This window comes from Elephas maximus, chromosome 19 (genome assembly GCF_024166365.1).
Source record: "Elephas maximus indicus isolate mEleMax1 chromosome 19, mEleMax1 primary haplotype, whole genome shotgun sequence".
In the NCBI taxonomy this organism is placed as follows: Eukaryota; Metazoa; Chordata; class Mammalia; order Proboscidea; family Elephantidae; genus Elephas; species Elephas maximus.
The window spans coordinates 10,116,279-10,129,694 of NC_064837.1; the positions used below are offsets into that span (position 1 = coordinate 10,116,279).

The window sequence follows — 13,416 nt, forward strand, 5'->3', positions numbered from 1 at the left end:
ATAAAATCTCTTTAAAGCAGACTATAAGCATGTGATACAGTGTAGTATGATTCCCACTTACACGTTTATAGCTCATCTCCTGATATTGAGATCGCAGGTATTTTCCTCTTTGCTTACCTGTATTTGTATTGTTTATACAATGAATACATAATTTTTTCAGTGTTGGGCGTGTGGGCACTGGCCCCATGGTGGAGACTGAGTGTAGCTGGTGCTCTCACAGTGACTCCGCTGCCCCAGCTCAGACTCCAAGGGTGAACCTTGGCAGTGGCCCAAGGGAGCGCAGTGTGGGTTCCTGCAGCAAGAAAAAAAGAACCGTGGTCAGGGCCCTGACAGCAATGAGTCGCTGAGTGTCTCATCATTGGGTTACCACAGCCATGCTTGAAAGAGTCTGCCAAATCGAATATAGCTCTTATTAATGTACTCAGAGGCCCCACCAAGCACTGTCAGGGATTACCTTCCCAGCACACTAGAAAGCACTCTGCCGGCAGATTGGCCCCTAACAAAGTATTTATAGGAGATTGGTTCGCATACTCAAAATGATATGAATACTTCTAATTATATCCAAACATGCCAAATGCCAGAACACATTATGCTGAGGGTTCATGTTGCCAAATGTCGTGCCCTAACAAAGAGGACGTGGCTGCGCCTCAGCACATTAGTTCCTATATAAGTATGACTGACTTTGGTGCCTTATCTCCACCGAGAACCCAGAGGTGAGTGATGGGGACCTTGGGACTTGAAACACTTTTGCAAGGGGGGCAGAAAGAGCTGGCCCAAACCTATCTCTCCGAGCATGAAACTCTTCCTCTCAGCTTTGACTTTTATTTCCATAAAGCCAAGCTGTAAGCCAGGGAGATTTTAATTCTGTAACTCTATTATCTTGGAACTTCGCTAATTAAGATATTTGTTGTTTACAGTGTTGGACACTTTTGAATCTGTGTTTTCACCTACAACTTCAGAGGTAAGGCTGGGCTTCATTAATTTAGTGATGACAGAGGATATTTAGTGCAATGAAGTGGTGAACAGTTCTCATTTACAAGCCATTTCCATGTTTTCACAGTTATATAAGTAGACGGTGTTTCTGAGTAAATGCCTATAAATGCTGGAAAACCGTTGTTTCAGAATGCCTTATTCCCAGAGGCTATCTCGTCTGAGTTGCAGGATTAAGGGACCATTTAGGACAGAAGGAACTGTGACAGAGAGTTCTCAGCTGCATTAGAAAATTGTCCAGGCACAATAGACTATTCCATACTAACCTCCCTCTACTGAAAAATATTGGATACATTTTTTTAAACATCTTGGAAAATTTTTTATCTAAAAATGTAAACACACACATCTTGTTAAAACCATAATATTTTAGCGAGTTTTTGATTATTTGCTGTTATTTGTTGTTAGAAAGATTTGCTATGGATTGCTTAAAAAGTCACAAGTATTAAACCAACAATGTGCTAAGTACTGGCTCTTCCCCCAAGTAATTTACTATCTGAAAATAAAGGAAAAACTCAACCAGTCTAACATGCCAACGTTACAGGGGCACGTCTGTCAACCAGACAACAATGGTTTACATGCAAGTGATAATTTTTCTTTTCTTTTCTTTTTATGAATGGAAAGAAAAGAAGCCCTTGGAATTTATGTGAAAAGGGCCGTCTTCATGCTGAAGCTTTGGTTTTCTACAGTTAGATCTGCTAACAGACAGATGAAATGTCTCCTGTGGAAAGGAAAGCATCAAAAGGGATTCTGGAATTAAGGCAACGCTAAGTCTCTCAGCAACAAGCCAGATGACAAAAAATCCGAAGTGCTAAAAATTTAATGTTATTATTTTAATGACAGACTGAGAGATATAAGTGGTTAAGTGCTACGGCTGCTAACCAAAAGGTCAGCAGTTCAAATCCACCAGATGCCCCTTAGAAACTCTATGGGGCAGTTCTTCTCTGTCCTATAGTCGAGATGAGTCGGAATCGACTCGATGGCATCGAGTTTGTGGAGGAGATATAACACCAAATATCAATATAAAGTAGATGTTAAAAAAAATTGGCTTATGAGAGAAAATGGGCATCTAAAAGGAAAAGCTGTTTTTGATAGCTCTGAAAATCTCAGCCTTCATTTGCACAAGACAGACTTTCCTTCCTAACTGTGTGACTGTCCTCGCACATGGTAGATGCAAACATTATGCAGAAGGAGAAGTGGGGATTAAATACTGTAACTAATTTATTAACAGTTTTAGCTACAGCTATTGTTACATTTTAGAGATTAAAAGTGTGCAAGGATTCCATTTTAATTCAATTGTAGGTACCCTAGCCCTGAGAATCAAGATATATTATGTACAAAGGAAATTTGCAAGGTCCTAAAAGTGAAGCTTCAAATTACAGTCTCATTCCAAACTAAATCCTTTAGGTTACCTTAGAGCACTGGTGAATGACTGACTGGGAGAACAGTTACAGCCCAGGCTAAGGATATTCATCGTTCCTGTTATTTCATACACTAACTCGCCTGTCTGACTTATGATTTCTATTCCTCCTTCTTCCCCCGGATCTTTTTCCCCCAAGGCAGAACCATCTGCTAAATAAATCTCAGCCATGAGCGGGAGTTCAGACACTGAGATGGCCATTTTTGGCGAAGCTGCTCCTTACCTGCGAAAATCAGAAAGGGAGCGGATTGAGGCGCAAAACAAGCCTTTTGATGCTAAAATATCTGTCTTCGTCGTGGAGCCCAAGGAGTCCTACGTGAAGAGCGCTGTGCAGAGCAAGGAAGGCGGGAAAGTCACTGTAAAGACTGAAAGGGGAGCCGTAAGTAAAAAGAGAAGGAGGAAATATTCCTGTTTTACTTCTCTGTCTCCTCGATTCATGAGTGGAAGCCTTACTTGTTGGGAATCTCTAAGTTTACCGCCCATACAAACACTTTCCTGGTTAACTTACAGACATCAGATTTGGAAGGCAGAAGAAATTCTCCACAGTAACCTCATTTTTCCCCTTCCCAACCCCCCAAAGGACTTTACCCCATTAGTCTCACCCTTCACCATTTCCCTTCAGTTCCCCACTTCCTAGTCTAAATCCCAAAACTTCAAAGAAGTAAAAACTAGATTCTCCTATCAGAAGAAACTTCGAGTTATTTACTTCGTTAAATAATGTTTTTCCCCAAAACTTGAAGTTTCTTATAATAAATAAAAAAATAGCAAGGAAAAATAAAAACTTTCAACCTAAGTAAAAAGATATAAAATGATGAATAAATTTAAGATGGGGGAAAGAACATGGGAGAAAAAAATTTTTTTTAAGTAATAAAATAGCTCAACATATGAAACACATTTTCTTAGCACCAAACTCTGAAATGAATATATTTCCATGCCTTTACTTAGAGGACACTGAATAAAGTATGGAAGGTGTCTATAACTGTGGTTTTATAACTAAAACAGACATGCAAACATAAACCCGACCTCCAATCATTAATACAAACCGGAATCTTTACTCGCCAGACTCTAACTGTCAGGGAAGACCAGGTGTTCCCCATGAACCCTCCCAAATATGACAAGATTGAGGACATGGCCATGATGACCCATCTGCACGAGCCTGGAGTGCTGTACAACCTCAAAGAGCGCTATGCAGCCTGGATGATCTACGTAAGTTTCCTTAAATTTCTTTCTTTCCGTTTAGTCTTGAGTACAAACAAGATCCAATGATGAATTTTCTGATTTTCCCAGACCTACTCAGGCCTCTTCTGTGTCACCGTCAACCCCTACAAGTGGCTGCCGGTGTATAACCCCGAGGTGGTGACGGCCTACCGAGGCAAGAAGCGCCAGGAGGCCCCGCCCCACATCTTCTCCATCTCTGACAACGCCTATCAGTTCATGCTGACTGGTGAGTGACTGATGCATCATCTATTTAGAGAAATGTGTAAACAGAATCCTTAATGAACAAACAGACCTTGTCAGGGCCTTGACTATAATAACACATTCCTGTCACAAGTGGCTTCACTGTTTTCAAAGAACCTTCTGAGCTGTGATTGTCATCTATTCTTCCCAACAGCCATTGCCATGTTACAGATGAGCAAAGGGAAGCTCCTTGAGTTAAGTGATCTGGACGACTAGCACAGCTAGTCTAGCTGAAATGATAACGGGTCTCTGTAAAGTTATTGTTTTCCCATATTTTTACTTTCCAGTTTGGGTAGAAAAAAAGCTCAGATAGATTTTTTAAAATATCCAGATACACAGCAATCAAGGAAGACAGTTGTCAAGTATAACTGGAAAATGCTGTGAACTCTTATCCTGTAACTTTAAATGACACTCTAATGTTACCAGTCTTTGGTGGCAGAATGAGTAAAGACTGAGCTCTGATTTTTCCTCCCAAAGTTTTTGAAGCATTTTCCTAATAGAATGGAACTTTAAAAAAAAAAAAATCCTTTCTTTGAAAATATTTTTTAATGGTATCCAAGTCTGTTTTTCCTGCCTTATCAAAGCATAAACAAATCGCTTCATACCGTTATAGTCTCCAAATACAGCACCGAAGCCTTTTCTCTCACCAAACATATTGCCTTTGGAAATGTTCTAAATTCGTTTTGTTCCATAAGGCTCTGGAAACTCACTGCGGGGTTTTGTTTTTTGTTCGTTTGTTTTTAAATTGTCTTTTCAAGAAGGAGAGACAGAGAAAATGATAAAATAGAAATCTTTCCATTACGAACTGGCCAGCAGTTCTACAAGTATTCCATGCCAATAACTGTGCTTTGGCTAGTCAACAGAAATTACCCAAAAGCTGACTTTTTTCAGAGGTCTTAAAATTCACCACTGCATTTACATTACTGTGCACGTACATGCACCTCTCACCAAAATTCCCATTCTCCAGGCATTGGAGCTGCTCCAAATTCAAGGTTTCTTATGGCTTGTAAACATCAGTTTCATATAAAATCACGTAAACCAGGGGCACTTGACCTGGTAATGTTATTTTACATTCCCAAAAGAGACCGTAACTTTTTTTTAAATCTGTGCTCCCATTAGATGCAATCTGATCTTTCATGATTTTCCTTATACTGGAAAATAAATCAGTCTGGTTATGATACAAAATTGCTATCTACTTCTCTGAATTCTCTATAATCTGTATCTACATTTAATGAAATCCAGACTGTATCTATTTCTCTGACTAGAATTTTATAATTCTCTAAAATCTATCATCTATCAGTATAGAAATAGAGATTTAACAAATAAGCAATTTGGTGTAGTACCAATATGTCAATCACATAACTAGTGACATTTGTTTTCTGTTATTTAGAAATGTATATAAGACTAAAAGGAAAATAAAATTAAATAAACATAAACGATCACAATTCTAGATCAATTTCCTTAGTATTACCAGCAGTCAAGTTAATGATATCAACAGCTGGGAGGAACCTTCACCAAAAACTCATAAAATATTATTGTTAATTAAAAAAAAAAGAACTAGGAGAAGGCCAGATAGCAGAAAAATATATAAACTGAAAGTTAAAAGATCTCAATATCTCCGGCTTTAACAGGTTATGTAGTTAGTATCAGAAAAGCCGATTTTTCATCTGTTAAATGAAAGAGTTAGCAAGCATATTCTAAGATTCCTTATAACTTCAAAATTGTATGATTCTTACTGAAGTATTTACATATGAAATTATATTTCTGGAGTTTTCTTTAAAATAATCCAATGGAATTGGGATGGGATATAGAGGAAATAAAATCGCCCATATATTAATAATTGTTGACCTTACATGATGGGTACATGGGAACTCATTTTATTATTCTATCCTTGTACATGCTTGAAATTTTCCATAATGAAGGCTTTAAAAATAAAATACAAAAAAAATCAATAATTCTTTGCCTTTCACGTTCACAAATTTTACTTCGAGAGTCAAGTGGTTACTTTGGACGCTAAACACAAAACCAAACTCCTGGGCGACATCTTCAAAAATTTAAAACAAACATGCCGTGTTTCACCTGAACTGATTAAATAATCTTCATATTGAATGTGCTTCTTTTTTTAACTGATGGTCTTGATTTTTCTTTCACAGATCGTGAGAACCAGTCCATCCTGATCACGTACGTAATTTTGTCTTACTGCTCTGGTTTGGGGTGACTGTTTTTCATGTTGACAATGTGGGTTATCGTTTTGACCTCTGCTCTGGTTTCTCTTTGACAGCGGAGAATCCGGGGCAGGGAAGACTGTGAACACCAAGCGTGTCATCCAGTACTTTGCAACAATTGCAGTTACTGGGGAGAAAAAGAAGGAGGAACCTGGCAAAATGCAGGTGGGTCTGAAAGCTATTACGGTTGGAATCCAGATGCTGGGAGGGCTCTCAGGAAGTCCGAAGCCCCAGATGTGAGGACTGCTCTTTCCTTGCAGGGGACTCTGGAAGATCAAATCATCAGTGCCAACCCCCTACTGGAGGCCTTTGGCAACGCCAAGACCGTGAGGAATGACAACTCTTCTCGCTTTGTAAGTCTCTTGTTCACAGAGGGGTCTTCTCTGTCCTTGAGTGCCAGAGAAGCCATGTCTGAATTACTATTTCAACTGCATCTGTCTTGTGTGCTTCATTTTTTTCTACATATTCTGAATAGTCTGTCTCTTTTCAAGGGTAAATTCATTAGAATCCACTTCGGTACTACCGGGAAGCTGGCTTCTGCTGATATCGAAACATGTGAGTAACAGAACCCCTGAAATTCAAACTGGGGAAACTAGCGATTTCACATGCAGCGATATTTTGCAAGACTTGCTGTGCATGAAGCCTGTAAAACACTGGCCTGCTGCCAGCATTGCCTGTGGGGTAATGTCAGACTTATGCATATCCGTTGCGTGCTCCAATGGCCTCAGTCTCAGATGGATGGTTCTGTAGCACATTCTAGAGCAATTCCTGACTCAGAAGCAATGATGATTCCCCCCACCCCCAGGACAAATATGAGGGCTACCTCTAAGTTATCATGGATTACTGATGGGTTCACAAAACATCTCTGTGATTTGCTCTTGATCTGAGCCTTGGTAGATGTTATCAGAGTGAGTTGAAAGCAAACCAACAGGGAGGGGATATCAGAGATCAAGTATAATACAGAGGTCACTGGTCCTCCATGTGAAAAGTTAATTTGCCCTAGAGCAGGTACGCTTTAATCTCTGCTCTTAGATGGTGAGAACCATGGGCAATTGCCATATATATCTGCAATTGTAATACGTAGCACCAAGGGGATCAATGATCATGATGAAATCTCAGTGGCACCAATTTGGGCCAAAGATGCTGAGATTCATTTACTGATGTTTTTTCTAACTTAGTATCTTTTTTCTCTCTTTTCAGATCTCCTAGAAAAGTCAAGAGTTACTTTCCAGCTAAAGGCAGAAAGAAGCTACCATATTTTTTATCAGATCACTTCCAATAAGAAGCCAGATCTAATTGGTAAGAACGAACTTAAATTTGCAGATGGAAATTAATATTTTTATTAACAGTTTCTAACGTAAAACATATACCCTAAATTCTCTGTACCCAGAAATGCTCCTGATCACCACCAACCCATATGACTACGCCTTCGTCAGTCAGGGAGAGATCACAGTCCCCAGCATTGATGATCAAGAGGAGTTGATAGCCACTGATGTAAGCCACACACACACATACTTCAAAAAAAAAATCCATTATGTACGGGGATGACAATAGCAACCCACTGTAGGTGTGGTTACCTTAGGATACAGTATAAATTCTCCTAAAGAAGTTAGTCTCTTCAACTCTAACTTTTGTCTTATCGTCTCTCCCGGCAGAGCGCCATTGACATCTTGGGGTTTACTCCTGAAGAGAAAGTGTCCATCTATAAGCTCACAGGGGCAGTAATGCATTATGGGAACATGAAATTCAAACAAAAGCAACGTGAGGAGCAAGCTGAGCCAGATGGCACTGAAGGTATCAAATGACCCTCTGTCTGAATTTGAATCATAGAATATGGCAAAAAAAAAAAAAAAAAAGCCTGTTCTAAACACTACATCTCCTTTGTAGCTCAGGTGATAAAGGGCACACACACACACACACACACACACACAGGGACTACAAAGTAAATGCAACAAAAAACAACACATAAAATGCGAACAAAAATTCTCTCTTTAATTTTATCACTCCAGCAGTCTCTCCCCATATTCTATTTAGAAAATGTTCATACAGAAATAGATTCACAGCTATCCGTCCACCTACAGACACATCTGTTTAGCCACCCACCCATTCATCCATCCATCTATCCATCCATGGTGTTCCCGAAGAGGCTATAGAGCCCACTGTCTTCCGTAGGAATTGTGAGTCTAGGGAAATCACATTGCGTGTCTCCTTCACTCCATTCCATTCCTCGCATTCCCATATCTTCGTCATTGCTACCCAGCACAGATATGTTAAAATGAACTCTAACAGAAATTTTAAGGAGATAGCTAAAAAGCACAGCGTAGGGCCAGATAACTGGAGACAGAATGAGATGGAATAGTGTCCCCACTTTTCGTTGGGAACGGTGGAGAGGCACCTAGGATAACATTGTATACTGGTCCGTTTTAGCACTAGCTAGAAAAACCTAGTATCTAGCAGTATAGGATCTGCCCAGAACAGGACTCTTGGCAGAGGATGCCCCTAGAACACCTGTATATAAGTGTCTGTTGTCTGCATATAGACCTGTAAACAATGTACGCAGCAAATAAGATAAAAGCAATTGAAAAAGGAAAATCATATATTCTACCTAGGGAAAGAGCATGCGATGACAGCATCTACCATGGAAAGCTAAAGTTGTCTGCTCTTTGAAACCTCTCCGGACGATGCCAGCTTGACATTCTCTCTCCCTACTCTAAACTTTTGAGAGTTACATTTGTCCCTGACATGTAGCATTATATTTATATTGTATTTATTTATATTTATATTTATATTTATATTTATATTTATATTTATATTTATATTTATATTTATATTTATATTTATATTTATATTTATATTTATATTTATATTTATATTTATATTTATATTTATATTTATATTTATATTATAGTCATTGACAGAATTTTAGAAAGGAACTCTGTAGAGGTTACCCCACTCACTGATGACATGGACTGACACAAGAGCCTGAACAGTGGACTCCAGCACACAAATGATCATGAAGATGGCTAAGATAGGGCAGGATCTCATTCTGTTACACACAAGGTCACCATGAGTCAGAACTGACTTGACGACAACTAACAACCACAAAGGTCACTCAGTAAAGTCTAATCACCACATTTTCAGGAAAAGAAACTGGTGTAGTGAAATTAAATCGTGAGTGGCAAAACTGAGATAAGAATCCAAATACTCTTTTATCCCTCTCAAACAGTGAATATTAAGATATATTCATCTTGTCCTCCCAAGTACATCTAATGTGTCTTAAGGGCAAGGACTATGTCCTTCACCTTAATAAGCATTCCAATAAACACTGGACATATGCTAATTGCTGATAAATTTCCCAAAAGCTACTTGCAATAGTAGTACACCAAAAGCTAGTATATGCGAGCGGCCCTTCAGTGGCAAGTACATGTTCTAATGTATACAGAATCTCGTTTGATCTTCTATAGAACAATTTGAAGCTTTTTATTTAGAAAATAAAGAAATTGGATTGGAGGACATGGAAAGATTAGGCTAGAGAGGCTGTCCCTCATTAAACATCATTTCTTGAATTATGTCTCTGCAGTTGCTGACAAGGCGGCCTATCTCCAGAATCTGAACTCCGCTGACCTGCTCAAAGCCCTCTGCTACCCCAGGGTGAAGGTCGGCAATGAGTACGTCACCAAAGGCCAGACTGTGCAGCAGGTAAGTGCTCTTCAGTGAGTCAGCCACAAGCCAGGCCTTCATGACATGTCTTTAATAACACCGACAAACACTGCCCTGTCTGTGTAGGTGTACAACGCCGTGGGTGCCCTGGCCAAAGCCGTCTACGAGAAGATGTTTCTGTGGATGGTGACCCGCATCAACCAGCAGCTGGACACCAAGCAGCCCCGGCAGTACTTCATTGGTGTCTTGGACATTGCTGGCTTCGAGATCTTTGATGTGAGTTATTTTCATATTAAATGAAAAGTGGGAAGGAGGCAATTGAGGGCTTTGATATACTAGGTATTATCATTATTCATTTACATTTATAGTGTCCACAATGCTTTCTCCAACATGCACCTAGAATAAGAGTTGTCTCCAAAATATCTAGGAGGTAAAAGAAATAACAAAAGTTAACATTTATTGAGCAATCAGTGCATTTCTAGCACTATTCCAAGTACATCCAAATGGGACTTCACTTAACCTTCAAAACAAACCATGAAGGAATAGCTAATAATAAAAAAAAAGAATAAATGCTAATAAAACTGAGACTCAGGAAAATCTAAACACTTGCTAAAGATCACACAGCCAGTATAAACAAAACCAGGACAAGAACACATACCTGTAGCATCTGGTCCATACACAAGGCATCTCCCATGGAGAAGAAAGGGCCCAAAAGATGAAACCTAAAGACAGATCACAGTCTCTCTTCTTCCAGGTTCATTTTACACAAAACATATCACCTCTGGGGCATCAGCCTCGCCATCAATAAAACGATGGAGTAAATTATCACAAAGACTCTTTCAGATCTCAACTGCTATACTATACCAGGCCTCTCATTCACAGCCTTGACAGGAGGGATATCAAATGTTTGACATGAACAGAAATTAGCCTATTCATTTCACTTTGTGCAGCAGTTAAAGGTCTTAAGATAAGTCTTCCTTAATAATATGACAACCAAAGGTGAAACTGTGAACTTTATCTTGAATTGGAGAGGGGGGGCGGTAAAAGAAGTGAGATTTTCCAATAAATACTTTTCCCTTAACCCTTAAATCTGAACTGTAACTCACAGGGCCATGATGTACTTTTAATGTACATTATCGCCCATGCAATCTTAGAGATGGAATGAGGTGGGTTCCTACCAGAACTCTTGCTATGTAATTGATACTTGCACCCATAAATAATGCCCAGAAGTCATAAGAAAGGCTCATATTAATAATTATCAATATTTTCTGGATTTTTTTATTGTGCTTTAAGTAAAAGCTTACAGTTCAAGTCAGTTTTTCATTCAAAAACTTATACACACATTTTTATGTGACCCTAGTTGCTCTCCCTATAATGTGACAACACACTCCTCCTCTCCATCCTGTACTTGCCGTGTCCATTCAACTAGCTCTTGTCCCTCTCTGTCTTCTCGTCTCACCTCCAGACAAGAGCTGCCCACTTAGTCTCCTGTATCTACTTGAGCTAAGAAGCACACTTCTCACCAGTATCATTTTATGTCTTGTAGTCCAGTCTAATCTTTGTCTGAAGAGTTGGCTTCAGGAATGGTTTTAGTTTTGGGCTAACAGACAGTCCAGGGGCCATGTCTTCTGGGGTCCCTCCAGTGTCAGTCAGACCATTAAGTCTGGTCTTTTTACTAGAATTTGAGTTCTGCACCCCACTTTTCTCCAGCTCTGTAAGGGTCTCTGTTGTGTTCCCTGTCAGGGCGGTCATTGGTAGAAGCCAGGCACCATCTAGTTCTTCTGGTCTCAGGCTGATGGAATCTCAGGTTTATGTGGCCCTTTCTGTCTCCTGTGCTCATGTTTTCCTTGTGTCTTTGGTGTTTTTCATTCTCCTTTGCTCCAGGTGGATTGGGACCAACTGAGGCATCTTAGATAGCCACCTGCTAGCTTTCCTGGGATTTTTTAAAAGAATAATAATTAGTTTAAATTGTATTTCATTACTACATTCCACGTTTTTTTCAGGAAGAAAATTCTTTCATTAATGAAGATTCCACTGCTACAATAATCCATGTAATGTTGGAAATTTCTACTATTTTGTACAGTTCAACAGCCTGGAGCAGCTGTGCATCAACTTCACCAACGAGAAACTGCAACAGTTTTTCAACCACCACATGTTCGTGTTGGAGCAGGAGGAGTACAAGAAGGAAGGCATCGAGTGGGAGTTCATTGACTTCGGGATGGACCTGGCTGCCTGCATTGAGCTCATCGAGAAGGTTTGTGTAACTTCCAAAGAAAAGAAGTATCTCTGTAATCTCAAATAGTTTTGCGATCAGAACAAAGTTGAAAAGTTACACTTTACTATTTGGAAATGATTTCCTTTTTTCAATATTTACCAAAGAGATCAGAGAGCATTTAGTTTAGTTCTAACCATTTTTGTTCTAACACTGACTCAAATCCGATTTTAAAGCACCACAGAAAACTCGACTGGGATGGTCTACTTCACTAGAAGAACTACCTCATTAGGTTTAGTTCTAAACCTATCTCTATTATGATCCAAGATGACAGCAATAGAAACAAATCTCTTTTCTAAAAAAAAATTAATGTACTCGTAACATGCTTAAGGCTTATATGAGAGTTAATCTGTTCAGAAGGCATAAGTCAAATTGCTTATGCTTCTTCCTAATCTATCTTTAAGACACAAAATACCCTTAATAAAGTTTTGGTTATTTATTCTGTTAAACCATTTGCATGTGGGGTAAACATTATTCTAAGTCAGTAAGTCATTTTTGTGCAAAATAAAACCTTGAGAAAAGATTAATTCACTTAATAAGAAAAATGTGTGATAACCATTTAAAAAAATAACTCCCACATGCCATGCTGACATTTGGAGTTTATATCCTGCTGTTCTTTTAATGGAGCCTTGGTGGGCAGTGATTAAGAACTCAGCTGCTAACCAAAAGGTCAGCAGTTCGAATCCACCATCTGCTCCTTGGAAACCCTATTCTGTCCTATAGGGTCACTATGAGTTGGAACCAACTCAACAGCAAAAGGCATTTTTTTTTTTTTTGCTTCATTCTTTTTATTAAAAATGATACTATGGATTGGATGTGAGAAGGAATCATGAAAAAAATCATTCTAGTAATAACAAAGGTACTTCTTTGAGCTGTGACCCTCGTTTACATCATAAATATATTTAATCGGGGGCCCTCAAAAATCAATCAAATGACAGTCACCATGTCTATCTTTGAGAGAAGCTGGGCTGAAACCCAACATCTTACTTTTCTGAATTCAGCCACTGGGCATCTTCTCCATCCTGGAAGAGGAGTGCATGTTTCCCAAGGCCACAGACACTTCCTTCAAGAACAAGCTGTATGACCAGCATTTGGGCAAGTCGGCCAACTTTCAGAAGCCCAAGCCCACCAAAGGCAAGGCTGAGGCCCACTTCTCACTGGTGCACTATGCTGGCACCGTGGACTACAACATTGTCGGCTGGCTAGACAAGAACAAGGACCCCCTGAATGACACCGTGGTTGGGCTCTACCAGAAGTCCGCAATGAAGACTCTGGCCAGTCTCTTTTCCACATATGCTAGTGCTGAAGCAGGTACTTTTCGTGTCTTCAACCTGAGTTAAACCTATTCCCAGAGAACGTTCATGAAGTATTAGCCTCCAAGAGCCTACTTTAAC

General features: G+C 39.4%; 1 protein-coding gene across 3 annotated transcripts in view; it reads left to right on the top strand.

The window, feature by feature from the left end:
* Positions 1-2,576: 2,576 nt before the first annotated feature.
* The window catches only part of LOC126063259 (myosin-8), a 28,690-nt gene continuing 17,850 nt past the window's right edge, over positions 2,577-13,416 (top strand). Inside the window, exons 1-14 of one of the 3 annotated variants that reach the window (XM_049861509.1) lie at positions 2,577-2,786; positions 3,470-3,613; positions 3,695-3,851; positions 6,019-6,046; positions 6,147-6,255; positions 6,351-6,443; positions 6,582-6,645; positions 7,291-7,389; positions 7,481-7,584; positions 7,746-7,884; positions 9,671-9,789; positions 9,877-10,026; positions 11,834-12,004; positions 13,024-13,342. In XM_049861509.1, the coding sequence (XP_049717466.1) occupies positions 2,577-2,786; positions 3,470-3,613; positions 3,695-3,851; positions 6,019-6,046; positions 6,147-6,255; positions 6,351-6,443; positions 6,582-6,645; positions 7,291-7,389; positions 7,481-7,584; positions 7,746-7,884; positions 9,671-9,789; positions 9,877-10,026; positions 11,834-12,004; positions 13,024-13,342 (1,906 nt within the window). The remainder of the gene's footprint in view (positions 2,787-3,469; positions 3,614-3,694; positions 3,852-6,018; positions 6,047-6,146; positions 6,256-6,350; positions 6,444-6,581; positions 6,646-7,290; positions 7,390-7,480; positions 7,585-7,745; positions 7,885-9,670; positions 9,790-9,876; positions 10,027-11,833; positions 12,005-13,023; positions 13,343-13,416) is intronic. The other 2 variants (XM_049861511.1, XM_049861510.1) reach the window with 2 other exon arrangements.